Source organism: Vanessa atalanta, chromosome 6 (assembly GCF_905147765.1).
Source record: "Vanessa atalanta chromosome 6, ilVanAtal1.2, whole genome shotgun sequence".
In the NCBI taxonomy this organism is placed as follows: Eukaryota; Metazoa; Arthropoda; class Insecta; order Lepidoptera; family Nymphalidae; genus Vanessa; species Vanessa atalanta.
The window spans coordinates 12,615,681-12,642,237 of NC_061876.1; the positions used below are offsets into that span (position 1 = coordinate 12,615,681).

At 32.7% G+C, this 26,557-nt stretch overlaps 1 protein-coding gene across 2 annotated transcripts in view; it reads left to right on the top strand.

Annotated features, from left to right (window-relative positions):
* The window catches only part of LOC125064781, a 41,812-nt gene extending 16,414 nt beyond the window's left edge, over positions 1 to 25,398 (top strand). Inside the window, exons 2-11 of one of the 2 annotated variants that reach the window (XM_047672005.1) lie at positions 10,668 to 10,780; positions 14,268 to 15,059; positions 15,252 to 15,424; positions 15,742 to 16,370; positions 17,126 to 17,304; positions 17,567 to 17,863; positions 18,396 to 18,497; positions 19,563 to 19,797; positions 21,976 to 22,181; positions 22,543 to 25,398. In XM_047672005.1, the coding sequence (XP_047527961.1) occupies positions 14,268 to 15,059; positions 15,252 to 15,424; positions 15,742 to 16,370; positions 17,126 to 17,304; positions 17,567 to 17,863; positions 18,396 to 18,497; positions 19,563 to 19,797; positions 21,976 to 22,181; positions 22,543 to 23,703 (3,774 nt within the window). In that variant the 5' untranslated portion in view covers positions 10,668 to 10,780 and the 3' untranslated portion in view covers positions 23,704 to 25,398. The remainder of the gene's footprint in view (positions 1 to 10,667; positions 10,781 to 14,267; positions 15,060 to 15,251; positions 15,425 to 15,741; positions 16,371 to 17,125; positions 17,305 to 17,566; positions 17,864 to 18,395; positions 18,498 to 19,562; positions 19,798 to 21,975; positions 22,182 to 22,542) is intronic. The other variant, XM_047672006.1, reaches the window with a different exon arrangement.
* Positions 25,399 to 26,557: the final 1,159 nt, after the last annotated feature.

Below are 26,557 nucleotides of genomic sequence, written 5' to 3' on the forward strand. Positions count from 1 at the left end.
GTACTTTTTTCATCATCTGTAATCAATTAAAAGATTTAGACATATGTCACGATAGTCGTCCTCAGTTCAATCGAAAAATAAAGAATTTTAGTTGTGCTTATTTCTAAATTAATGGAATATTTTATTGGTTTTATTGATTATATAATAGTCAGAAATGTATTATAACTTCTCTAATTATTTCTTATATTTATTTTATATTTTTAATACATATTGTGCGATATGATATGAGGCATGGTGAGACTACCTGTAAGTAGTAGAACTTTTGCCTTGATAATTTAGGACTATATTTTTTTTTAATTTGTAATATTGTATCTACTGTTGGTTGTCCTAATGAAAATGAATCTGTTAGTCAATCAATTTTCTTTTGTTTTTTTTTTTTTTAATTTAGCTATTGTTTATCTTAAGGTGTTATCGATAGAATAAAAATGATGAATGTGGATTCAAACCCAGGCAAGCGCCATTACATTATCATGTGCTTAATTTGTGTTTATAATTAATTCGTGCTCGGCGACGAAAGAAATCATTGTGAGCAAACCTGCATGATAATCTTCGTGCCACATGCCAACCCGTATTGGAGTATGAGAAGGCTTTACCCACGCAGTCTGTTACTTTACTTTCCTATTTATCTTATCTTTCTTGGAATTCCTCTCCACGACCGGAGTAAGATCAGTCGCAGAATCCACGACTTTGCATGCCTAAATAGGCATGGAAAAGTATAACCGTCAAATTTTAGTTTCTATACGAACTTCTTGACAGTATAACTATAATTGGATCCAACCAAGATCCCAATCAGTATGTTGCTCTTATCACTACATTTTATAAAACATAGTCTGTTTGATCGCGATAAACTGCAAAACTGTTGAACGGGTTTTCATACTCTTTTCATCAATGGACTCATTCATGAGGAAGATTTAAGTATAAATTTCATTATGGTTTTGTGTAACTCGTAAAGGCATCGTCATATTTCAATATGAAGATGTCAAAAATATATGCCGATTGGGAGCTTTACTACTACCACTATTTTACCAACTGTACAAGAAATACAAGAGAATTTCCGTGTTTCATCGAAGGGGTCATGGTGACTCATTTAAATCTATTGTAGTTGCTAAAAATAAAGAAATACGTCGAATAATTAACAGCCGAAAGTAACGATTGGCTGTGATCTCATTGTATGTCTGTTTAGTGCAAGAATAATAATAAAATGTGATTGGTTATTTGTTAGAGTTCAGACGTAAACATTAAGATTGTATACCGTGCACAGGTTTGTAAGAATTTTTATGATCATAACAACAAATCAATTGTTCTTTTCATATATTAAAACAATATATTTATTGAAAATTATTTATAGTTACATATTTATTTGCATAACAATTATTTAAATTAAGGCTTTGAGTATATAAATCAATATTGCAAAAATCATGACCGTGGTAGCAAAAATGATAGCAGCATTTACCTGTTGGATCGCAATTACGATCCTTTGGGCGAGTGAGTGGCAAATGCTTCAGTCCACAATTATAATATATATAATTATAATGACATAGCTTGATTCCACTATTCTAAACAGAGAATAATCAATTTAATATTGTAAATATTACACACGTTACACACGTCCGGATACAGTTCAGGTACAGGACTCGTACAGATAGACAGAAGCATTCTTTACTACTTACCATTTTATTGGCCTGACCCACGCCTTGAACTCAGGAGCTCAAGAACTGCAGTTTATATCTTAGCCACTAGACCAATGATGCAGTTTTAAAAGATAAAAGCACTAGAACACTCAAGTATTTATTCATATAAAACTTATGGTACTTTCGTAACCTATAGTCATGAGTTGACATCACGTCAAAATCGCATAGTCTTGATATATTAAAGTCTTCTTAAATTTTGAAATCTACAGAGCGATTCTCATGACTGACATTGAGTTCGTAGCTGTTGACCCCGGTTGACACACCGGTAATTGTTGTAGCCTTCGCGTGAAGTATAACTAACCTAATTATCCGCGAGTCTGACTTAATTGCCCTCAGAGATTGGTTGAGCAACGACTTAATTCAAAGACTCATGTCTTGATCGAGTTTTATACTCATAGAGCAATGGATAAAATATATATTGGATCGAAGGCTACGTATTCAAATCCTACGATCAGACGTTATGTTTTTGTGTGTATTGTGTTTTGTTTACATTCAACCATTGTTTAGGGAATTACGTACGTCTTGGTTAAATATTAATGTAAATTCAGATGTTAATTTTTGTACAAACATTCTTCTATATTCGGTTACTTATATTTTGATAGTTTTATGTTCTAAGAAATAAAAGTCTTTATCTATTTGCGGAATATTTCCATCGAATCGAATGATCTCGTATTCGTACATTTATAAAACAAGATAAGCTATTGCCGGGTTATTGAATTCAATAACTACGGATCTAGTATGAAAATTAACAATTGTTAACTCAATGTTTTTTGTCATCTACTATAATCGTTTATTGAGTAATACGCTTTATTTATACATGTATTTTATATGACATGAAAAAATACATAAAAAAACCGTCATTGTTTTCGGAACGATGACACGTAAGTATTAATGAAACTTAAGGCTTTATTGTGCAAGCGGTTGGCACAAATAGATGCGTTTAATATCACACCGAGTTCGAATACACGCAAACTGCATCGATGGTTTACTCATGCAAACTCTTTTCCAAGATGATAAACATTTTTGTATTATTACCCGTTGTGTATTATTTTTCTATACGTGTATGTCACCGAAGTCCTTCTCTCCATCTTTTTTTTATGATATCGGTAGGCGGACGAGCAAATAGGCCACATGATGGTAAGTGGTCACCACCGGCCACAGTGGCGTTGTAAGAAATATTCACCATACCTTACATCACCAATGCGCCACCAACCTTGGGAACTAAGATGTTTCGTCCCTTGTGCCTGTAGTTGCACTGGCTCACTCACCCTTCAAACCGGAACACACCAGTACTGAGTACTGCTGTTTGACGGTAGAATATCTAATGACTGGGTGGTACCTACCCAGACGGGCTTGCACAAAACCCTACCTCCAAGAAAATTCTGGACTATCTAATCTGGACTGATTTTGATGAAATTTGTTGTGTGCTTGAGTCATCGGGTTATTGACTCAGCGATCGGGCTCCAGAATATATTTTTTAATATAAATAAATAAATATTTTTAATCAACCGTACGACATCGGGTCAGACACCTAGTATATAATAAAATGTTAGATTCTTTTATGTAAGAGAAAGGTACAGTTCGCTTTTCGTAGGGGTCAACAGACATGCCCTCTGTTTCGGGTACGTGCGTGTCAATATTTGTTAAGTCATCTAGGCATTTGGTCTGGGTAAATAACAACCATTGTTGATATCTTTCAACTCTACAAAATATAAGTTGAATCAGATTACCTTCGAACTGACAGCCATTACTTAAGGATTGAATAACAGTTACCGTTAAACTTGCTATTTCTCGATAGGCTTTGTAATGTCTCTTTATTTTTTTGTAAGTAATTATCCGTTACAGTTCATTCAGTTCAGTTTATGTTCCACCTCGTCGCCACTACGTTGAGCTATTCTAACAGAATCATTTTCGTCAGGACAGAAACAATTGTATAAGTCTTCACCTCATGCGTATGAACGACACGTTTGCATAAAATGCAAAGAAAATCAATCATTATTTTTGTATAATGTAAGGTAACATTTGACTCCCGAAATGCCGAAAATAAGTTTTCGGACAAATGAAAATAAAAGATGTCTATTATAAATAATAAATATAAATAAACTTACTTTACTTTAGACCTTCGTACATGCTCAACATAGTACACGTTTACCTAGAAAACAATTATTCACTAATATAGTTTTTTGTTTATATGACAACTAAAAAGAAAAGAAACAATTATATTTTAACAATTATATGTTAATGCCAATAGCGTTGGATTTATTAGTATTACATTTCAATAAATGATTTATACTTGGATGAAACGTTTTACTAGAATTATAACCGGAACCGGAAAAGTACAGAAGTTTTCCCACGGAAATTTATCACATAGTTTCCCGTGCGAAGGGACTTCCATTGTTTCTTTTGCTATGTCTATTGTTTTATGAAATAAAAATGTTCATAGTTAATGTGTTTTTATAATGTGAATTAATATTCTAACGCCATATTCATAATAATTAACTTTCACAAGAAGTGTAAGAGTGCGTGACATTTTAAATCATTATACGTAGGTACGTAGAGATATAACATACATATATACTTGTATTTAACTAACATGACATGTATTTTTAGATTATATATTACTATTTGTTTATATATTAAGTATAAGGTTGTCGAAACTATTAGAAAGCGTTTCTTTTCGTTTATGTTCAAGCTATAGAAATTAATATATAAAATAAAAATAAAATCAATTGATGTCAGATTTAGTCAGTAAAATGTTCCTAACAATATTTCTTACAAACTATGTTAGTAATTTATAAATTTCAGAGATTTACCTAAGGTACATCCCATTATACATTAGAGTTAAGAGCACAGTACGCACACATACCTCACGCACTATAGTATTTGGGGAGACCAAAAATCACCCTAAAGGCATTATTATATTTAAATCAGAGCGCATTGTATGTCTTTTGTGAATGGTTCAGCTTAATTTTTGGTAAAACGACTTAAATAACGTCGTTTATTTTGGGTAAGATTGATTTGCTTTATTTTCTATCGCTAAACATTTGTGCACTGCTCAAATAATGTTTATGTTGTGCTATATGCGACTCATTTCGAGAAATGCCTATTTCTATCATAGGATATTTGCTGATCGGAAAGCGTTGAATTTATTTAAGTACTTAATGCATGAGGAAATTAAACATCAGTCAAAAGATAGTTAATTGATTTGCATAAAAAAATTGGATATATGGTCAAGAGTAACACAAAAAATTATGATTTAACAGTAAAAAAGCCTACTTGAATAATGTTATGTTTTAATTAAAGTATATTCGTGTATTTCGTAAGACCGAATATAATATCAAAAAAGACTCACCAAAGAATCGACCTTATCAGTTATTGCACACACTTATGAACTACGTATATATTTTTTTATAATAACTGGGTACTACACCTGATGGTAAATGTTAGTAGAGAGTAAGGTGATGGTAAACGCAAAGTCGGGCAGAATTCAGTCAAGAAGAATGAATTGAATTAGTTGCTCTAACCATGCTGGCCTGCAAGATGCCTCTTCACGCCTCGTTTTATGGAACCCAGGTTATAAGAGAAGGGGAACACGTGTACTGGGAGAGAATTCCATTTTATATCTCATCCGCGAAAATAACCGAATACCAGACCAACTGAGAAAAACAGAATCCCACCAAGACCAATAGCACTAAGTCTAACATCATAGTTGGCGATATGTTGTTTTTCGGGCAATCAGTTTACATATGTGTTTAATAAAATATAGGTACTCATAACTTACGATCTACGTTATGAAGCAGTTAATAAAATCTAATTTTGGTATTTGCGAGCATTAATTTCAATTTCAGCTAGTTAATACTCGCCTCGCTGGGTTAATAATGAATCAAATTCGTCACCTCAATCGTGTTCAAATAAAAGTCATTATGGAAACTTCGAGATTACACTTTGTCGTATCTTATTTATAGATAATTTCATTATGATTAACTCGTCTAGATCTATACCAATAAATGAGGTGACGTTTTTTCATTATATTACCTTACTGAAAAAATAACTAAAAAACCATATATTCTGTAAAGTTATGTATGTTCGGAAAATGTGATACATACATAGCATTGGTACAAGGAACCAACACAAGCTTGTTACTCCTATTACTAGACTGCATAGAGTCAGAAACTCTTTTGTATTGTGTTTATGTATTGTTGCCAAATAAAAAAAAATGTTATAGAACTCTTGTGTGTGAAAGGTTATACAATTAGTGAGTTCATGGTTGATAGATACACCTTGAGAATGAAACGATCGCCTCCTGGCTATATCTTTGTAAACAATCATAAATTGACAAGAAAAAAGATCCGCTGAGTTTCTTTCGCCGGTTCTTCTTAGGTCAGGGTATTTTCTTTGCCGAACCATGTCATTTTATTTCGGTTGTTTTGAAATAAATTCCTAGTTGTTGTTGTTGTTACATTTTTGGAGAGCTGATAAAACGGTTATGTTTTAAAAATAATCTGCAGGATAAGTTTCATAACGATTTTTTTTTGTATTTAAGGCATTTTTCTGGATTTTTTTTTTAAATTGAAATAACATCTTGTTCCGTCTCACATTTTTAAATTTGGACCGATAATTATTGTTTTAATATTGAAAAATAACCAGTGTTTATTTCTTTTTATAAATCAGAAGATAAAAATAGATTTTAAGAGATACTTTTTTTTAAAATAAATTTCTGAAGTTGCATTTTTGACTTATTCTGAAAAAATATAAAAAACATTGACAGTGATTACAGATTATTTGAATAATTTATTTTATTATCAGTCAAATAAATTAACAAATCAAATACGATTAAAATAAATTAAATTGACCATCAATCGATTCAGGTCATACTTGAACGATATGTTTGTTTTGCTAAATAGATTATGATCGGAGTATGACGCTGTGCTCGAATTGTAAAAATATAATTCCTATGTTTCCACAAGCGAAGCCTTAACGTGATTTGCTAGTATATTATAAAGTATTCACTTTTAAACAATTTAAACTTTTGTTTTATTCTCATTCATTTATTATTCTGCTATTGGGAATTTCTAATTTTGGATTTTATATACTCATTTAAGTCTAAACTAAAAATAACTAACTGTTGTTACAGTAAAAAATTATTAAAATATATTTATAAGAAGTATTTTCTGTCCCGATTCACATCAAAACTGTGCAAACAGTTCGCCAGTCTCGATTTTGTTTGCAAAAGAATATCAAAGCAAATATTTTTTAAAGTACTTCAAATGAATTGGCAGTTGTTATTTGACATAATGATTTTATATAAAATACTAGCGAAATATTTGTGGTTTTTTATCAGTCATATTTAAAATACCATACGTTTGAGTATTTTCCGTCAACCTATTTCCTGACTAGAACAAAAAGTTTCTAAGTCATTAGTACAGATTCATATGTGTCTATCGTTAAATTCATTTATAATTTGACTTTGAACGGTAGATAGTTAATGTGACTTGCGATGAGTAATGTTAACCTGGATAGTAATGTTACTCACTGCAAAGGTTTTATACTTAAAAACCGTCTCCATTAAAAATACATATATATGTCACCTTCATAGTGATCAGTCGAACATTCTCGAAGTTTATTAGTCTCAAACTTATATACCAACAGCAATTTTTATATATTATTTTCCACCTGTTTAAATTTATACTCTATTGTATCTGTCTATCATTCTTAGTATTCATACGCAGAGATACATAAATATTTATTTAAAGAACCATCTGAGCCTTATATAGCTATAATCGTTGGTCACAATTAAAAATTAAGGTAACAATGAGAATTCATTATGGTTACAAAAACAAAGTAAGAAGGAATAATCTGAAAATTAATATGAAATAACTGTTGTATTATAATTTTTAATCTGTATCCAATGATATTATTACTTTTTTTTTCTTAAAATATATTTCTTTAACCCATATATTTAAGGAGCGTTTTCAAAAAGTATCTTACATCCAACGCCAAATCGAATGTAGTCAGGAGTTATAGTGCATGTAATAATATGTTTTATTTAATAAACTTATCTTATCATTGTCTTTCTTTGGTGTCGTAGGTATGTGAGTCATTGTATCTTAAACAAATAATAAGTTTGATAAAGCATGTCTCTTCTCGGATAACGCCTGCGTTGTATCTTCTTTCATGATGTTGTCGGTTACGGCACACTATCCGAAAAATATTATAATAACTGAATAGGATTATACTAATTGACGAGATGGCACAGTGGTTAGAACGCGTGCATCTTAACCGATGATTTAGGGTTCAAACCCAGGCAGGCACTTCTGATTTTTCATGTGCTTAATTTGTGTTTATAATTCATCTCGTGCTCAGCGGGGAAGGAAAACATCGTGAGGAAACCTGCATGTGTCTAATTTCAACGAAATTCTGTCCCATGTGTATTCTACCAACCGGCATTGGAGCAGCGTGGTGGAATATGCTCCAAACCTTTTCCTCAAAGGGAGAAGAGGCCTTAGCACTGCCCTTAGCAGTGGGAAAATTACAGCCTGCCTTTAATAAAAAATAAAAATAGGATTATATTAAATTCCGTCACTTTCATAGTCCAATTGGTCGGCAATAGTATATCGTCAGAAATAAATCAGACTAAGCTCAGGCTTTACGTGGTTAACGAAGTATGGGAGCGTACCGCTGTTACAAGCTGCTTACTCAGGGTCTAACTAGACGTCAAAAATTATAATCTTTAGTGTTATCCGTTTCCTTATAAGCCACCGGCTGCCACCAGTCTAATAATAGTGTCAGCGTCTTAATGAAATTCTTTTAATTTTTATATTTTTATTTGTGACTTAATTTCCATATATTCATATCTCGTGGTCTCGTGATCACGCGTAAAACTGTATAATAGAAATGCAAATAGCATTTTCATGTTGAATCGCAATCGGCCGAAATATTAATCAGTCTTCTTAGTCTCAGTATAGTTACTGTTGATAACTCATTTTTTATGTCATCGTTAGGTGGGTAATGAGCCACCTGATGGTTCGTAGTCACCATCGCCGTATGAAACTTTAAACATTCATCATCATCAATCAATCATCTTTCATAGCCGATTCGCCACCAACCTGGGGAATTGAGATGTACACTGGCTGAATCACCTTTCAAATCCAAACGCTACTAAGTATTACTGCTGGCCGGTAGAATATATATCATGAGTGTGTGGTACCTACCCAAACGGTCTAGCACCAAGGAAAAAATATTTGAATCTTCTTTTCGATTTTGTAACATAATAAATAGTTGAATAAATACTTATGTCTAAGAACATAAATAATCTAACTGAGATATTACGGAAAATCTCCAAATGAGTTGTACTTAATATCGTTTGTGTCAATATTGTACTCAATCAAGAAAACATATCATAAAATTGCCTTCTGATCAGCATTATACTGCGCCCTGTTGTTACCCACTCCCTGAACTGCGATTAGGTTTGAAACTATTTTCGGTATATGGCCTTCCAATAACAACTAAAGGTAAGGAACTTTAATAAAATCTTCGCTTGAACTTTTACCGTGTGCCTAATTAACATAACTGGATTATTTCTAACAATGCCACAGTCTGAGCGATCTTGATTACATGCCATCAGATGGCTCATTTTCCTGTCATCTTTCCATTTCTATTAACAAAATAAAAATATAAAATCGAACTGCCTCTGCCAAAAATATATTTTTTTTTAAATTAATGTTACATTTTTTAAGTAAATATTATGTTCAGGTTTCTTGCAAGAATTAAGTTAAAGCCATTCTTCTAAAATCTCCGATGAGTTGCTACTCCATGTTTGTTAATGTCTGTTAATTTACTAATATACAACCAAATTTGGTTAACATCACTGCTATGATGTTGTATTATATGACCAAATATTTTTTTAAATCGGCTGTTATCTATAATTCATTGTGCATCTTCCTTGTTTATGTTTATGTAAATGTTATTTATGTGTGTGTAATTTTTATTTCTTATTTATTTAATGAGGGCGATGAATATATGTTGCCCCATAGGCCCAATGTCCACAGAAATTGGCACTTTTTTTTAACAATTGCTTATATCGCCAATGCGTCTCCAACCTTGGGAGCTAAGATATTGGGTTCATTGTATCTGTAGTTACAATGGCTCACTCCAGCAAATATAAAGATCTTATTAATCTTTGTATTTGTTTCTTTTTATGATATATATGCATGTAATCTTATTTAATGAATATAAATTCTTCAGACACCTCTTGTATTCGTTACCTGTTAATTCGTATCGTAGCTGATCCATTAAGTAGTCAAGGTGACCAATAAATTCTGTCTTCATTCCGATAGCCATTGGGGCATAATGGGATCATTTGTCCTAATAAGTAATTATTGTAAATCACGCGATGAACTTTTTGGCTGTTAATAAGAAATTCGTTCAAGGTCGACCATCTTTCACCGAGCTCGTTAATTATATATCTTCAGAATAAATGGTAGTAATACAGAACGTGCTTATAATTATGGTCTAAGGTCAGATCAGATCTTATAATTTATGTTTCAAAAAGTTTTGAGAGTTACATTTTATGTTAATATGTGAAATCATCATCATCCGTCATAATCATCCTCCTGCCCTTATTCAAATTTGATTTGGGGTCGGCGCAGCAAGTCTTCCTCTCCATACTTCTCTGTCTGACGTCATCTCACAAGTAACATTATTTTCAGCCATGTCGTCTTTCACACATGTGAAATCATTAAAAATAAATGTATTTGTCTATGAGGAGATATTAGTGTATTTTATTAATTTTATTACAAAGTATTATTACAATTTTATTACAAGTAATTTAGTAGTTAAACTTATTAAAAATTATTACTGATAATAATATCCTTTGTGGTTTTGTTCACTTCGAATCATTCTTAATATTATAACATATTATAATTTCTATATCATACGTGTTACTTGCATAATAATTATTAATGTAAATTTTTACAGATACAGAAATATTAAGAAAGTAAGCGAAGTCGGGCGTCAATGGATATCTTGTAAGATGAGCGTCATCATTTTCACACCGTGCGAGCGTGACGGTCGTTCTTGAAAAAGGCAAGGTGATACTTTTTATATGATTCTTTGCTTCTATACTTATGCGATTTCCGTCAGTGCTATTTTGTTCTCTACATTAATTTCATTTGTCTCTGATCATCATTTGAGTATGAATTAAAAAGCTATCCTGATTGTAATTAGTTCCATGTAGAAATTATAAGCCGCTTACTGTTCTAAAGTTTATTGTACAATTCAAATTGAAATAGCAAGACCACAGTGGCGTGCATTTAAAGAGGCCTATGTTCATCAGTGGACGAAAGCGGGCTGATGATGTTGATGATTTGAGTGTGATTATTGTAATCTTGAATAGTGATGAAAAGTACAGTAACATCCTCTTAGTAGCTGGGCTGAGACCTTCACTCCATTTGAGGAAGGATTTGATCTTATTCCATTACGATGCTCCAATGCTTAATTAGTTGACGAAAAAAGAAAATGATGGTATGTGTTTGCGAAATACATCGTTTGGTCTTGTGCATGAATTCTTTCTTTTTTCTTTATTTGAATATTATAATTGAGTATATAAGGAATTAGGACTGTAGCCCACAAGACAAAAAGTGTAAAATAAATAACGAATAATGTGAACAGTCGTCGCGAAGATGCGCAAGATTAATTTTAATACCTTCTAATTGGTACATTTATTTATGGTTTACAATATAAATTTCTCTTAAGTTTTAGCAACGGCCTAAAGATTGATCCAACAAGATTCCGAATGTATATATGTATTTTTTGAAGACAAGTCTCATATTTCTTTCGTTGTAAGTTAGTAAATGGCGCTGAACCATATCTACTTCCAAACCGTTCAACCGATCGCCATTACAATTGGTCTACCTATATTAATCCTATATAGTTTATTTATATCTGACATGAGAGGTATGGCACAAATTATTTCACCAATATTACGTAGGACGACGAAGATAAAATGAAGGTTAAAAAATGAATAATAGGCACGCTTATGATTTACTATGAATAAATTCGATTGAAATTTATGATGCAATTGTGAAAGCATCTGTTCTCCGTATCTTCCTACACGATGTATTCGTCCGAATAAATGTCAAACGCTTGCAATACAACACCTCGAACAATTTAACACATTGTAATCGTTATATGAAATCCCAATATCTTATTGAAATTTAATATTTAACTAAAATCTCTTAAAAAAAAAGTGTTATTTTAGGAAATGTTTCTTAGTCTCAACATTATCATCATCTTATTCTCTATACGAACTCAAAAGTGTTCTTTTTTTAAATTGGATTAAAAGAAGAAAGTCCTTATTGGTATGTTATTGTAAAATTTAGAAACTTACCCAATAGGGTAGCATCACAACTATTGTGTTATGAAAGTCCTCATAGACCTTTGACAAATCATACTCATTACGCAAAGCAATTACGTCACCTATTTCACAAAAATACTCCGGTGACAGTCATCAAGGTTGCCGCGCGCCCAATCTTATTTGATGTTTCGACCTCATTATGTGCGGCTATGAAACCGGCGACCTTTTGTTCAACCAATTTGCTTAACAATTGTTCTTCGTATTTACCAAGTATGATGATTATGACTAGAAGATTTGTTAAGTTATTTCGTAATTTCAAGGTATGCGTGGATTTGTTGAAACTGAATTAATTGAACTAATAATTGAACTAGAAAATGTATATATCTTAGATTGGGTTAAGTTATGCACTTTCGAAAGTTCTCGAACCATCGGCTTAATTGAAGAAAGAATGAACTGAAAAATAGGACTCTTAACAGATATCGCTATGAAAGTTAATTACAAAAATCTAAAAAAAACACAGGTTTCATGGCTTAGCGTAATTTCTTAAATCGTGTATATACTAATTGAATTATGTAAAATAATACGTCTTAAAGCAATTGCCTCAAATATATCGTATAAAAAAAGACCAAACAATAATGCAGTGGTCTAGGTGTGTATTGCCTATACGTGCCTTCCAACTTCCCATTTGTTCTTTGGAACGCGGTTTTTTATTCAAGAAAGCAGCTGAATCGAATTGAATATTTTTATAACATTAATTTTACATAATTACGTAAAATTAATTAAATTTAATATCAAAAAAATATTTTAAACGATTCAAAAATGTAGCATTCATATAATGAATACACTTAGTAATCAGGTTTGTTGCTTAGAATATTTTTGTCTGACTACCCGAAAATTAAGTAATTTGTCTTTGATTTCCTAAGTTATACTTAACGTCATGTTATGAGGGAGTTGAGATAGCCTAAAAGTAAGTCACCTATCTAGTGCACCATAAGTATGGTTTGTAGGTTTTTCACTTTTAATGAGGGTTCTTTCGAATTAACGTGGAGTATCGTACGACGCATCGGTTGCGTTGTGTCAAAACGATGATGAAGGAGAAAGTGGCTTTGATTAATATCAAGAGGAAACCTACACTAAGCTTAAGAAATTAACTCAGCCACGTATTAAACACTTCCAATCCGCACCGGTGCTGCGTGTTGAAATAAGATCCACTTCTTAAGGAATGATAAATCCTTCACCTAGTGTACATTAACGGCTTTTACTAAATCTTTTAAATCCGAATGAAATGAGTCAGTACACAAACTTATCAACATCTTCAAATAAATATAAAAAGCTATAATCATGATAAACATACACTGTTTTTTTATACTATTATCGCATTTTGCGATTCACAATGACACATTACGATAAGTAATACTAGTATTTCCGTCGAGCGATATCGCCGTTTTGGTAAGTAAAGTTTGGTAACCGAGTTCAATCAAAAGGGAAATAGGATTACTCTAAAGAATAAAAATAGGATGATTTGTATCGTTAAGCTACCTCACACAAATAAGCTAAATATACGAGTCACTAATTGCATAATAGATGGCCATTGGGTAATACAATCATAGGATAATGATAGTGTATCGGCTATAACGTCAAGTGCCTTTTCACTATCTCTCTAGATTAGATAAAGTCCAGTCCAAATGTTTCAGCTTTTTGTGATCGAAAAAAGATATAATACACTGTTTGTATACATATATTATTGTATAAACTATGTTGTGATTATTACTGTGGTGGATTCGGTGATCCGACTCAACCTTTCTTATATGTTCTTGTAAACATATTGATGATATTGTCATTATATCCATTGAATTTTTTTAAAGATTCATATTTGTACTCTTAATTGCTGTTGATTTTTTTATAAAATTTATCAATATTCTCAACAACAACTGTTTTGATTATTAAATTCTTAAGTACAATTAATTTTATCACACGAAAACTTTTTCAAAGATTTGTAAAATACTAGCCGTTACCATCGATAGAATGTGATATTTTAGCGGCGTTTAATTGTTTTTTAAATATATTAATACAATTCAAAGAACAATTTTCATAAAGTCCATTTCTAATGTATATGTATACATTACATTTAGTAATTTACTTTGATTTAAATATCATATTACGGTTTTAAGATTACTTGTAACTTTATTTTTTTTTACAAGTAAAATGTTATTTTGTTCCAGATGCATTTACAAATTGAAGTTATACTTCAAGCAGCTATATTACTCCTGTTATGGATAGATTCACCCATTGCCTATGGACAGGAGACCTACGACACAACGTACTGTCCAATCGGATATTCACTTTTCTTCACAAAAAGTAAACATACCCCATATTGTTTTCGACGGAAAGGACCAGAAACATTCGCAGACAAATACAAAGATTGTGCCGGAAATTTGTACACTTCCAAATTATATAATGAAATGAATATTACGAAACCAGATTATGTGATATGGACTGAGTACAAATCTATGCATCCAGGGGGACTCTTCGTCGACTGGTCCTACACGAAAACTATCGGAGAAAAATTCGACGCCGTCTATGATGTCACAATCGATCCTACATTAGATTTAGAAGAAGAATTATGCCTAGTTATTGACCCAGTTAGCAATTATACTGCAGTGAAGTGCAACGAACAGCAATATAGTTTCTGCGTTATTAAAGCTTATGATTATAAAGATAATACTAAGGGCGAAGGTTGTGAAGGCTTAAAGGATTCTTTGAGGTTTTGGAGTCCAGAGTCCACATGTTTGTCGGCCTTGACTGGGGTTGGGGGTGGTGCAGTTCGAGCGACATGGAACCAGGCCCAGGATCTTTGTACGAAGAAAGGAGGTTCACTACTGAATCGTGGTTGGAGACTCTCCAATTACCCAATGTTTCGAAATTCAGGAATAAATTATACATATCCGTTGGGTATTGTAATGAGCTCCGATTATTCCTTGTTGAGATATGATGCGACAAATGATCATAGCGAGGTAATTTCCCATTAATACTTTATATAAATTGCTGTTTCTGCCTCATTGGTCGTGTAGTTCATTTATAAGGATCGTATATCCTTTGTTTAAATTCCGGGTCGGGCCATTAAATGGTTTTTATGGAAGAGAAGAACAGGGAATTTGCGAATAGTTTTAATTAAATATTATTACTATGTAATTATTTTTTTTCAGATACCATTAGGTGAATGGAATTTTCAAAATTTCTTTTACTACAATGACACTTTGTTTGGATCTCTTCATAATGATATTTGGAACCTCGTAAATAGTTCTTATATTTTCTATGATGTCATTTGTGAGCACTCTGTTCCTCTAGAAGACTTGACTTTGGATGTTGCCATAGATTTGTAAGTATAGCTTCATATACTATTAAATTATAAATATGGAATATGTTGCCTATTGGAATAGAAATAATGTTTTCTTTTTTTTTTTAAATCTTTTTATTACCTTTAGTAAATACTTAAAGTAGAGTATACCAGCAAATATATTTATAGCAAAATAAGCAAATTGCAAAAATACACTTTTTTTCTGAAAATACCAAGATTGACAATTGTTCCATTAGTAAAATTTAATTTTAAAAGTGCATAGAGCCTAAAACATCCCTTATTTGCGTAGTTAAAAAAATATATAATATTTTGTTATAAATTCATTACCTCATTTTTAGGGAAAACAAATTGACATTGATAACTAACGATACATTGAGCGGTGATGATATATACTGTTTTACTGATTCGGTAAACCGATATCCAGTAAAGATTAACAAGAAACGTGTCGACGAAACGAATGAATTCATCTTAAAACCAAAAGATGACGGGTACTATTGGTGTACTCATATTAATACCAAAAAATATACAGTTAAGGAATCAAAAAAGGTTTTATTCGTTAGAGAAAAGCAGTCACTTATTAATGTATACGCCATAAAATTAAAGAATAATAAGCTGTATAAATTGGACGATTTGCCAAAACTTTTCAAAGTGTGGGAGGCGAAGTTGAAGGAGTACATATTTTATAGAACAAAATATATTAACGTTTATGGCGAAATAAATTCGAATATAACGGAAGATGTTTTGAAAAGTTTTAAAAATTCAGGACTTGTTCAAAACGAGAAAACTGTGATTCTTAAGATGAAGCTAAAAAGGTTGTATATGGATAGGCGAACGGTTCTGGTGCACGTTGAGTTAAGTCCTGACATGAAGCCGGTCACACCAGGGTTTTGGGATCAAATGGAGATTTTATCGATGAAGCCAGTTTTTTACTGCAAAGGATTTGATACGATTCCTCAAATGGCGCTTGGTGAGTAAATAACTTATCAAATGCTTGAATAATCCTAACCTGAACTTAGACGATTATTTACAGAAATTAATAGTTATCTGAGTTTCTCGCCGGTTCTTCTCGGTAGAAATTACATTCCGAACCGGTGAAAAAAACCGGTGCTTAAGTTTGATACAGTGGTTTAAAATGACGATTCAAAAGTGCCTTTGAAAGCGAACTTGAATTATACCATTTGTAATTATAGTTTAATTGTAGTATTTATCTTATTATCTTATCTGTGCTCATTGTTCAGATCAAGGGCTTGCAACATATTTAATAAATGTTACTTGCTTAAAGTTTTAGACATCATTGTTTGAATTTGAAATTTCAATAAGTATGGTTTACAGTATTCTTACTTGGTGGTAGGGCTTTGTGCAAGTCCGTCAATGGGTCGGGACCATTTTCTCATTAGATATTCTATCGCCAAACAACAGTACTCAGTATTGTTGTGTTCCGGTTTCAAGGGTGAGTAAGCCAGTGTAACTACAGGCACAAGGGACATAACATTTTAGTTCCCAAGGTTGGTGCGTGACCATGTATGTAAGCATTGTAAGAGATGGTTAATATTTCTTACAGCGCCATTATCTATGGGCGGTGGTGATCACTTACCATCAGGTGGCCCATAGGCTCGTCCGCCCACAAATGTCATAAAAAATAATAATTAAGAAATGAAACAAACTTTTAAATGTTCCTTTAATATAAGCCATATGCCAATAATCCCGTTTTGGAAATTTCAGGAGAATCATTCGACACTGCTGCGTGTCGAACTCACACGTGCGTCGGAAATTTCAACGAAGGCGTCCAATGGGTGACCACTGCCAAAGCCAACTGTACCCCATACGTTGCTATCGACAAGGCTTTTAGAATGCAAGACGATGGCATAGCCATCGTTATGCCTTCTGTAGTACCATCATCGGTGAGTAAATTATTTTACTATTTACATACTATTCCTTATTACACGTAATTAATTTGCACCTCTTTTATCTTTTTACTTTTTATCATTCAAATAATAACCAACACTTTGTTAATAATAATAACTATGTAATAACTGTTTAAGATTTCTGATTAATATATTTATGGGATTGATAATTTATCACGATGACCTGATTTTCTTAATTAATGAAATATACTGAATTTCCTACATCGCATGTAATTAACCAATAACTAACAAATTATAGACGACAATGTCACTACCAATACTAGACGACAGTGATAGCTCTGAAGAAATATACGAATCAATAACAGATGATATAATTAAAACAACTACAACACTAGCAGATTATCGAAGTAATACAACAAGTGAAACAGAAACAGACGAACCAACAACTACAACCAATGCATCAATAAGCACTACTGATATAACTGTTGATAGTACTACAGACAGTGTTGATCTAACGTCTGATAAAGATAAACCGAGTACAGAATGCACTACATCCTCACCATCTTCTACATCTTCTACTCCCATTGTAAGACCGGTAAGTCCATGAGACTTTGTATAAACGTTTGTGTTTTGGTATGTATGAAATATTTTTGCAATATTAATGTTATGTGCAAGAAGATTTCACAATGTTGCTGATTTATGTCGGATACTATATTTCAAGTAATGTTATGTTAAAAAGGAGATGGTTAATTTTAAAAATTAAAAAAAATTCAATACGTACTTCCATTATTAAACTATTTAAATTAAGATTAGATTCTATCATTGGTTCAATGTTCGTCGTCCAATCAGATCAGAGCATGTATACCGCATCATATTATAATATTTGCAAGAATTAAAGTAATAATAATACATAATTCTGGTTAATTTTTGAAGAAATTAGCGAACAAACAAGACATTTTATTTCGTTAAAGTGCATGCAAATAGTTAAATAGTAAGTTCTAAGGGTATATGAATAGAATTTTTCACGTGTGTACATCTTTAATGACCTAATTTTTAATTGGAGGTAAAGGTAAATTATTTCGGTAAAATTAAATAAATAGCAGTAACGTTTACTTATGTTTTCCCAGCCGGAAGAGCAATTGGAGCAAGTTCTTCAAGACTTGGATAAGTTGCTGAACAATGCAAGTACCCCAGTGATGGTTGAGGACATCGACGACGTATTCAATCAGGTAATCTTTGATTATTATCAATATATTAATATGCAAAACAGTTCAATATCTTTTTCTCGTCTGTTTGTCAACGGACTTTCTTTTTCTGATTTGTAGTTATTAAGGAGGAATATGTTAGTGCTATCAATAGGAATTTGTATGTTAGAAGAAAATCTTCGAAAAAAGCAATTATTTTGATCTCTTGATTTTGACTGCCAATTGTCTAATATTTTTTTAATAATATAAATAGGCTGACGGGCACAAAGGCCAACAATTGATGATAAGTGGTCACCAACATCTTTAGACATTTGTGTCGTAAGAAATAATAACTATTCCTTACATCGCCAATTCACCACCAACCTTGGGAAGTAAAATGTTATGTCTCTTTTGTGTGTAATTAAACTGGCTCACTCACCTTTCAATCTGAATATTACAAAAGTTATTTCAAATAATTAATTCTATTGATATTTTATTTATTTTTTACTTCTACGTATTTATATTTTTATTTTGCAATTAAGCTGTTAACTTTTTTCCAATCAAAATAATCGGAAGTGACCATTTTTTTTCAACTACCCTTGTTTTCATAAACTGTTGGCTTTTACTTAGTTTCCGTAAGAAGTTTTATTGTATTTGCTTTTTTAGTTCAATATCCACAAGGACTTGTTGTGTAAGTCAGCTGTCATCTTGTCTTATTGCTGTTGTCTTGTCCATATTTGTTTGAGGTGGTCGAGTGTGTAGGGTACATAAAAAATAATTTGTGAAAACTTTAACATATTTTAATAGCCTTATTGAAAGACTTTTACGGCGGGACTGGCTTTAGGCGTTTACAAGCCATGCATGTTATAGGTCCTAAACAATTTCGCATGTTTGCATACAAAATTGCTTAGGACACGCATTATTTAAAATAGATAGTGTGAACAAAAGTTTGAACCATACGACTAATATGAAATATTTATATATAGGTTACTATTATTATAGGGGTAGCCCATTTATATTTTACTTTCCGGCAAGCATTTTCTGCCGTCTTAAAATTGATCCGTCTTATGTATTATCTATGTTATATTTATAAAAAAAATCACATTTTAGGTTGACGACATCCTACAAGTTCACGATAGCCTGGAAATTCCAGGACAATTGCTGCATCTGCTGGATCGACTCGGTTCCGCCATAGAACTGAACGGCTCAAGAAGTGCAGCGGCCGTTAGAGGAAATATTGCATTGTTGATGGCAGATGCCAATCCTGGTCATCCTGTCAGGGGTTTGAAGATAGCAACCAGAGACACTGATGTGTTTACGGATGACGCTTTTGAGATCATTTCAAGTGAGTTTATTTGAATATAAACATTAATATATAAAATAACAATCAATATAAATATTTGATGGTAAGTGGTGGTCACCTCTGCAAAAATTGGTAAGTAGACCTATTAATATTTAACGAGTGGATACTGAATTCATAAGGAATTCGTTTTGTTTACGAATTTCAGTAGAATAGGCTTGTTTCCACTAATAATAAATCGGATGGCTTTGAGTTTCTAATGATTAACCATGATAATTAGTAAATAAAAAACAACTTTTCTACAAAAAGAATAAAAGATTAATTATATTTTTGGAAAATAAAATCGACAAAATGAGGCATTTAATCACGTGACATTAAACACCAATCAGAGTTGCTTGACGTCACACCTCGCCAAACAAGCGCGGAACGCTACGTTGTTGCTATCAATTATCATTATGGCAGATAAACTGGGGGTTACTACTTGGTTCTGGATCTTTCAAACATTCTGCGATTATTGACAAACTTTGTTTTTTCAACATATATCTTCTTGGCATTCGAACTTCGTTGGTATATAACCTGGTTTCATGCGCACTTGTGTCTTTACCCATAATATGATACTCTGTATAATTAGTCATATCATTTGGCAACTAAAAAAATAAGAAGATTTTGAATTATTACATTTTATAAAACGAAAATAATATTTTAACTCAAACAAATCATAAAATCCTATTCTAGTCCTAACATTTTATAGGTTATGTGTGATATATTATATTTGCTAAATTCATTTCTTTTACTATACATTTATAAATAGATATATCAAGTTGTATGTAAAATAAGAGCATCTTGCCTCCATGCCAATTTTAACCACTTTATTCGTATTTATTTATTGTTTGGTACGTATATGAATAATTTGTCTGGCGTTTTTATCGTTGTACTTTCACATTGGGGCACCATACAGTATTTATAATACGAGGAATTCATTATTTATTAAAAAACACAATTGACTGTCATACACAAACACGGCTGTTTCGCGAGTTGTGACGTCATTCAAGACGCCATGACAATCTTGGCCTTTTTCGCGGTCAATTTCAAGTTCATTTCTAAAAACTCAAAATACTAACATAGAAAACCTATTTTTCTTAAAATAGTATATTTTTGGGGTGAAATAGATGCTAAGCTATAGTTTTAAACTAATTTCCAAATTTTGTCAACTAGCCTATTGTCTACGTAAACGCCAATTCGATATTGATACTATCCGCAAAAATATTTGTTATTTGTATCGGATCAAAAGCAATACATTTGCGCTCGACGTTCAGTTCGTCGCGCTACGGAAATTGTTATTCACTGAGGACGTTATAATCTCCGTCGATGTGACTGTGGCAGTTCGACGTCAATATTAATACAGACGATAGAAATTTTTCAATGAAATGAAATAAAAGTAACTTGTATGCAGCGATCGATACTTGAAACATCGACTGAAAATAATACGTAGTTCTAAGCCACGCTTTATGAATTTCATTTTCTTGTATTATACTAAAAAGTGCTTTGCTTTACTTGATGGTAGGGCTTTGTGCAAGCCTGTCTGGGTAGGTACCACCCACTGATCAGATATTCTACCGCCAAATAACAATACTATATATTGTTGTGTTCCGGTTAGAACGGTGTCAATGAGCCAGTGTAATCAAAGGCACAAGGGACATAACATCTTAGTTCCCAAGGTTGGTGGCGCATAGGTGATGTAAGGAATGGTTAATATTTCTTACAGCCCCTTTGTCTATGGGCGGTGGTGACCACTTACCATCAGATGGCCTATATGCTCGTCCGCTAACCAATGCCTTAAAAAATAAAATAAAAACAGTGCATCGCTTGGCTTTCGATTTAATTCAACACTGTAATATGACGATTCAGAAGTAATTTTATGATACTAGTTGAATAAAGAATATTTTGATTTTTGATCAAGGCCTTAAGCATGCACAAGTAAAAACAAATAGTTACTGTACAGATCAAGATTGCGTGAAATGGTGGCAAGAATGCTAGCAGCATTTCCCTGTTGAATCGCAAAAATATGTCATATTTTAATATCATCATCATTTCAGCCGAGAGACATCTCCTGCTGCACAAAATACCCATCCCTCCCCCCTCCACACAGAAATCGCCAGCTATTCTTATCCCTTACTATATTGATGATTTCTTACTTAATCGAACAATTGCAATAATTTCTAGCTGAACCAAACTCAACAGTCCTGGACTCGGAGAACAACGAGGTAGTAGTCCATCTCCCGCAGTCCGTGTCAGAAACGTCTCATCGCATTAGCTTCGTCGTATTCAGAAACGACCGAGCCTTCCAGCCTAACGAAGGACTGTACTCCGTCAACAGTAGGGTCCTGAGCATCAAGGTCGGGGAGGTCACGCAGTTCGAGAACGGGGAGGTAAGATTTGTTGTTGAGAAATTTTGATAAATATTGGGTCGATTCTTAATAGCAATTTTTGCGAGATTTTCGATCCAGGTTAATTAATTATTATCAGTTCTACAGCCGCTTGTTGTAATAAAATTGTCTTTAACTGTATGGATATCTTTTATATTATAACAAAAGGATAAATTCATAAAGTACTACCTATTTAACCGATCGCGTCGTTGGGTATATAATGAAAAAGGAAGGAAGGATTAACGGTTTTAAAATATAATAGCCTATCATCTGCAGACGGCGTCTTTAGGCGTCTTTAGGCCATGAATCATGAATATGAAAAAATATACTATAAAAGTATTAAACCATGCTGTTTTTTTTTCAGGTTATCGACATCCATCTTAGCCCTTTGACAGTAGATCCGATTCGCAATCAGAGCCGAACTTGTGCTTACTGGGAATTCCTCAATAATGGATCCGGTTACTGGTCGCAAGAGGGTTGCACTCTTATCCGCGCCACGCAACCAGGTATGTTGGATACTTGCAGATGTACCCATCTCACTCACTTCGCCGAGGTTCTTTTCCCTCGAAGTGTCTTCTCTCAAAAGGATGAGGACATCCTGGAACTTCTCACGATCATCGGTTGCTGCCTTTCCCTATTCGGATTAATATTTGTGGGAGTGACAGCCGCCATCTTCAGGTCCTGGAGGAGGGACTTCAACAACAAGATCTGGCTGCAACTCTGCATAGCTATTTTTATGGTAGCACTAAGTTTCTTAATAGTAATTTTCGCGAAATTCGATCAATACAACGTATTTTGCATGCTCACCGGTATTGTTTTGCATTATTCCGTACTCGCCTCATTCTGCTGGATGTTGGTCGCGGCTGTCTTGTCATACAGGAGATTGGTTCTTGTCTTTACTAGAGACGCTTCGCACAAGTTGCTAAGAGCCTCCGCGTTTTCTTGGGGAGCTCCCTGCGCGGTCATTGGTGTTCTTCTCTCAATCAACCCTCAGTCATACGCGGGTCCATTCGAAGAGAAGACACCCAGTGCATCCTTTTGTTACCCTTCCGGTCTCGGTCTCTGGCTAGCGGTGTACGCACCGATAGCTATCATCTTGCTAGTGAACTGGACGCTATTCTTTCTAATAGTACGTTCCGTGTTCGCATCCAGAGGTATTCAAAGGCACGGGGATACGAACGAAGCGTTACGATGCGCTTCCGTCAGCTGCTTGTTAGTTTTCTTATTCGGCTTGCCTTGGATTTTTGGTCTCTTCGCTTATAATGTCGTCGCTGCTTACTTTTTCACGTTGACAGCGACATATCAAGGTTTGATGCTGTTTCTGTTCTTCGTCCTCGGTAATAAGAAGACTAGGGATTTGTGGTTGAATAAGCTTAAGATCAAGCAGACGCGTAAGGTACCAGTTACGTCATCGACTTATTCTAATAGGAGTACCGGTTGGAGGGGGGGTACTCAGGGGATGAACTTCGAAGCTAAGGTGTCAAAGCCCAAGTCTCTTGCTCAGGATGACTCTAGATTCTCTTGACACAAACTAAAGAAGAGATCTCCTTGAAAACGAGTTTAACGCTCCTTGGACAGCTTGCTTTTGTCGATTAAAACACTTTTAAAATTTAACTTTTAATTTTACATTTCGTTTATTTCTCGAATATTTGTTCTTTAATCGACACTTTTAGAGAGACTTTCTTCTTTCCTCATATCTAGACATCAGGTTAATCCTCAGCAGTCGAAGTTCATTACTGCTGATGTTTTTTTAAATATTTCATCACGATTAGACCTCTTGGCACTTGAATAGGGTTACTTTTCTGCAGGATACTTCGGTTCTAATTGATAGATTCTTATATGAAATGCCATAAGTGTCATTTCTATGATTTCACACTAGGAAACTTTATACATTTTGATCGTCGAACTTCCCAAGTTCCTGCAGTGCTATAGGATCACATTTTCCATATTGTACTCGTATATTCAGTATTCATGAAATGTACGTTCTGACGATCATGTGTTTTTTTAAACTCCTCCTTTGGAAATATTTTTTAACTATGGGGACACATTCCTGTATTTATGTTGAAGATATATTAATGTTCTAAATTCAAAATTATTCTGTAATAAAATAGATACGCAATGGCGAGGCTTCATACGAACTTGACTTTTGAACTTTAATTATTTTCAAAATATCGATTATTCGATATCTATCTAGTCGTACACTTTACTCGTAAGTTTATATTCGGTAATAGGAGTAATAGTATAAGTTTATGCATATATTAGCATATTTATTTATACAAGCATGCATATATGTTTTGTAGTTTCATTCTTTACCTTTTATATGCTATTAGGCGAATAAAATGACCATATATATATCATTAATAGTCGAATCAATTCAGTATTTATGATAAAATATTTAACCTCTTTTAAAATCAATATTCACCTATGCAACAGGTAATAAAATTGTCTACATATCGTTTATTTAAATATGCATATTCATTCCTATTTACTGCGTCATGTATGCATGCATGCTTGAAAGTGTTCATTGGCTAATATTTTTTTCCTATTCATAATTACACTTACAGTTCATATCAGTATTACAATTTTATTTTTACTAATACATAGGTATTAAAAATAATTGTACTGTGTCTTTTGATTCTTACAAAGGAACATAATATTTGCAGTCATTTTTTATACAGAAACATTTTTGCTTGTCTTTCCCATGGTTCCGTTGTTTCGTGAAAACGTAACAGACGTACAGAGTTATATTTTAAAACATCATGGATTGTTGGTTGACTTTTACACTGACAGCAAGTTTTTATAAATAGAACTTGACACTGACATTTGCATTTTTTGCAAATCTATTATAAAAAGAGGCAAAGGCGTAACTTTATTGAGACACGAGATGCATAAATAGCTCATTGCAGTAAATAAAGTCTTTGTTTAAATCTTTAATCAATATAAAAGCATTACACTTGGTTATTGATAGTCTAAAAACTAATATCGGTTCTGAAAGATCACGAAGAACTTCCCCCGGAAGTGTTATTTCTATGTATTGATAGAAGACATTTCTTTCAGTATCTTTGGAGGCAGGTGACCGTTAAGTGTCCCATTTATTTCTTGCCTACCTGCCTTCCTAAAATATGCCTTTTTAAAACTATTTTAAAGTATTATTTAATTATTCCTTCTTTTTGTAATTATATGTAAGTAATGAATTTAATTGTATCTATAAAAAGTAATATACGTGTTTATTTATAATCAATATTAGATTTATATTAAATAAAAATAAAGAGGCTTTACTATGTATTAAATAAGATTAGGTAGTAGTATATTCAATTAAATTTCAAATATGTATTGGTAAATTTTAAACACAATTTTTAATTATTATTAATTTTGTCCCGAATGATTATTTGTACGTTTTTACCAAATATATTATAATGATTAATATCCAGTGGTAATTATTGAAAAGTATGTTGTTTATTATTTACTTCAATTATTGTAAATAGTTTTAAGTAATCTTGTACAGAACAAAATATTCTTAATTATTAAAATTTGTAAAAATACTACAGCATTTATTATTCAATTCTTTAAAATACAGTTGAAAAATAAACTATAAATATTTATTAATAAAAGTGTTTCATTTTATTAAAAAAAACGTGTTACATTATTGTTCCTTACGTGTAAAGAATTTCATTGTTATATAATAATTATTACGAGTACAGAGAGACCCTTCTAGCTACATAGAATTAACTTTATTACTTATTTTAATTCCTTTCGAGTCCCACATACCCGTCCCGGTCCCCCGACCGGGCGGCATGCGTAAATGCATTTCCTCCTCGTTAAACAAAAAAAAAGGGCTCTGCAAGCCCGTGTTGGGAGGTACTACCCAATTATCATATGTTCTAATGTTATAAACTAATATTTAGTAATGTTGTGTTCTTGTGTGTAATATTACCTATTTAATAATAGGTAATATTTCTTACAGGACCAATGTCTAGGTGATAATTTACCATCAGGTGACGAATTTGTCATTTCGCCTCCATATATAACGGAAAAAAATAAGGACTTATTCAACAAAACTATGACTATTGGTTTTAACCATTTGACACACCTTGGACCAATTACCTTTCTTTAAATAACAATAAAAGAATAAATTGGCCCGACGATGGAGTATTAGAAAATTAAACAAATACCTATAATAAGAATTGTTTATTCAAATACAATCATCTAGCATTTAAAAATTCGTCATACAATCTACTCGAATATATTACGTGTGATGTATTAACAATCATTAAAATTAAATTCTCATTAATGGTTCTGCAACAACACTTTGTATACGTATTATATAAAGGACATCAAATCTTTCGTAGATAATACATATCCAGAAGTAAAAATAATTT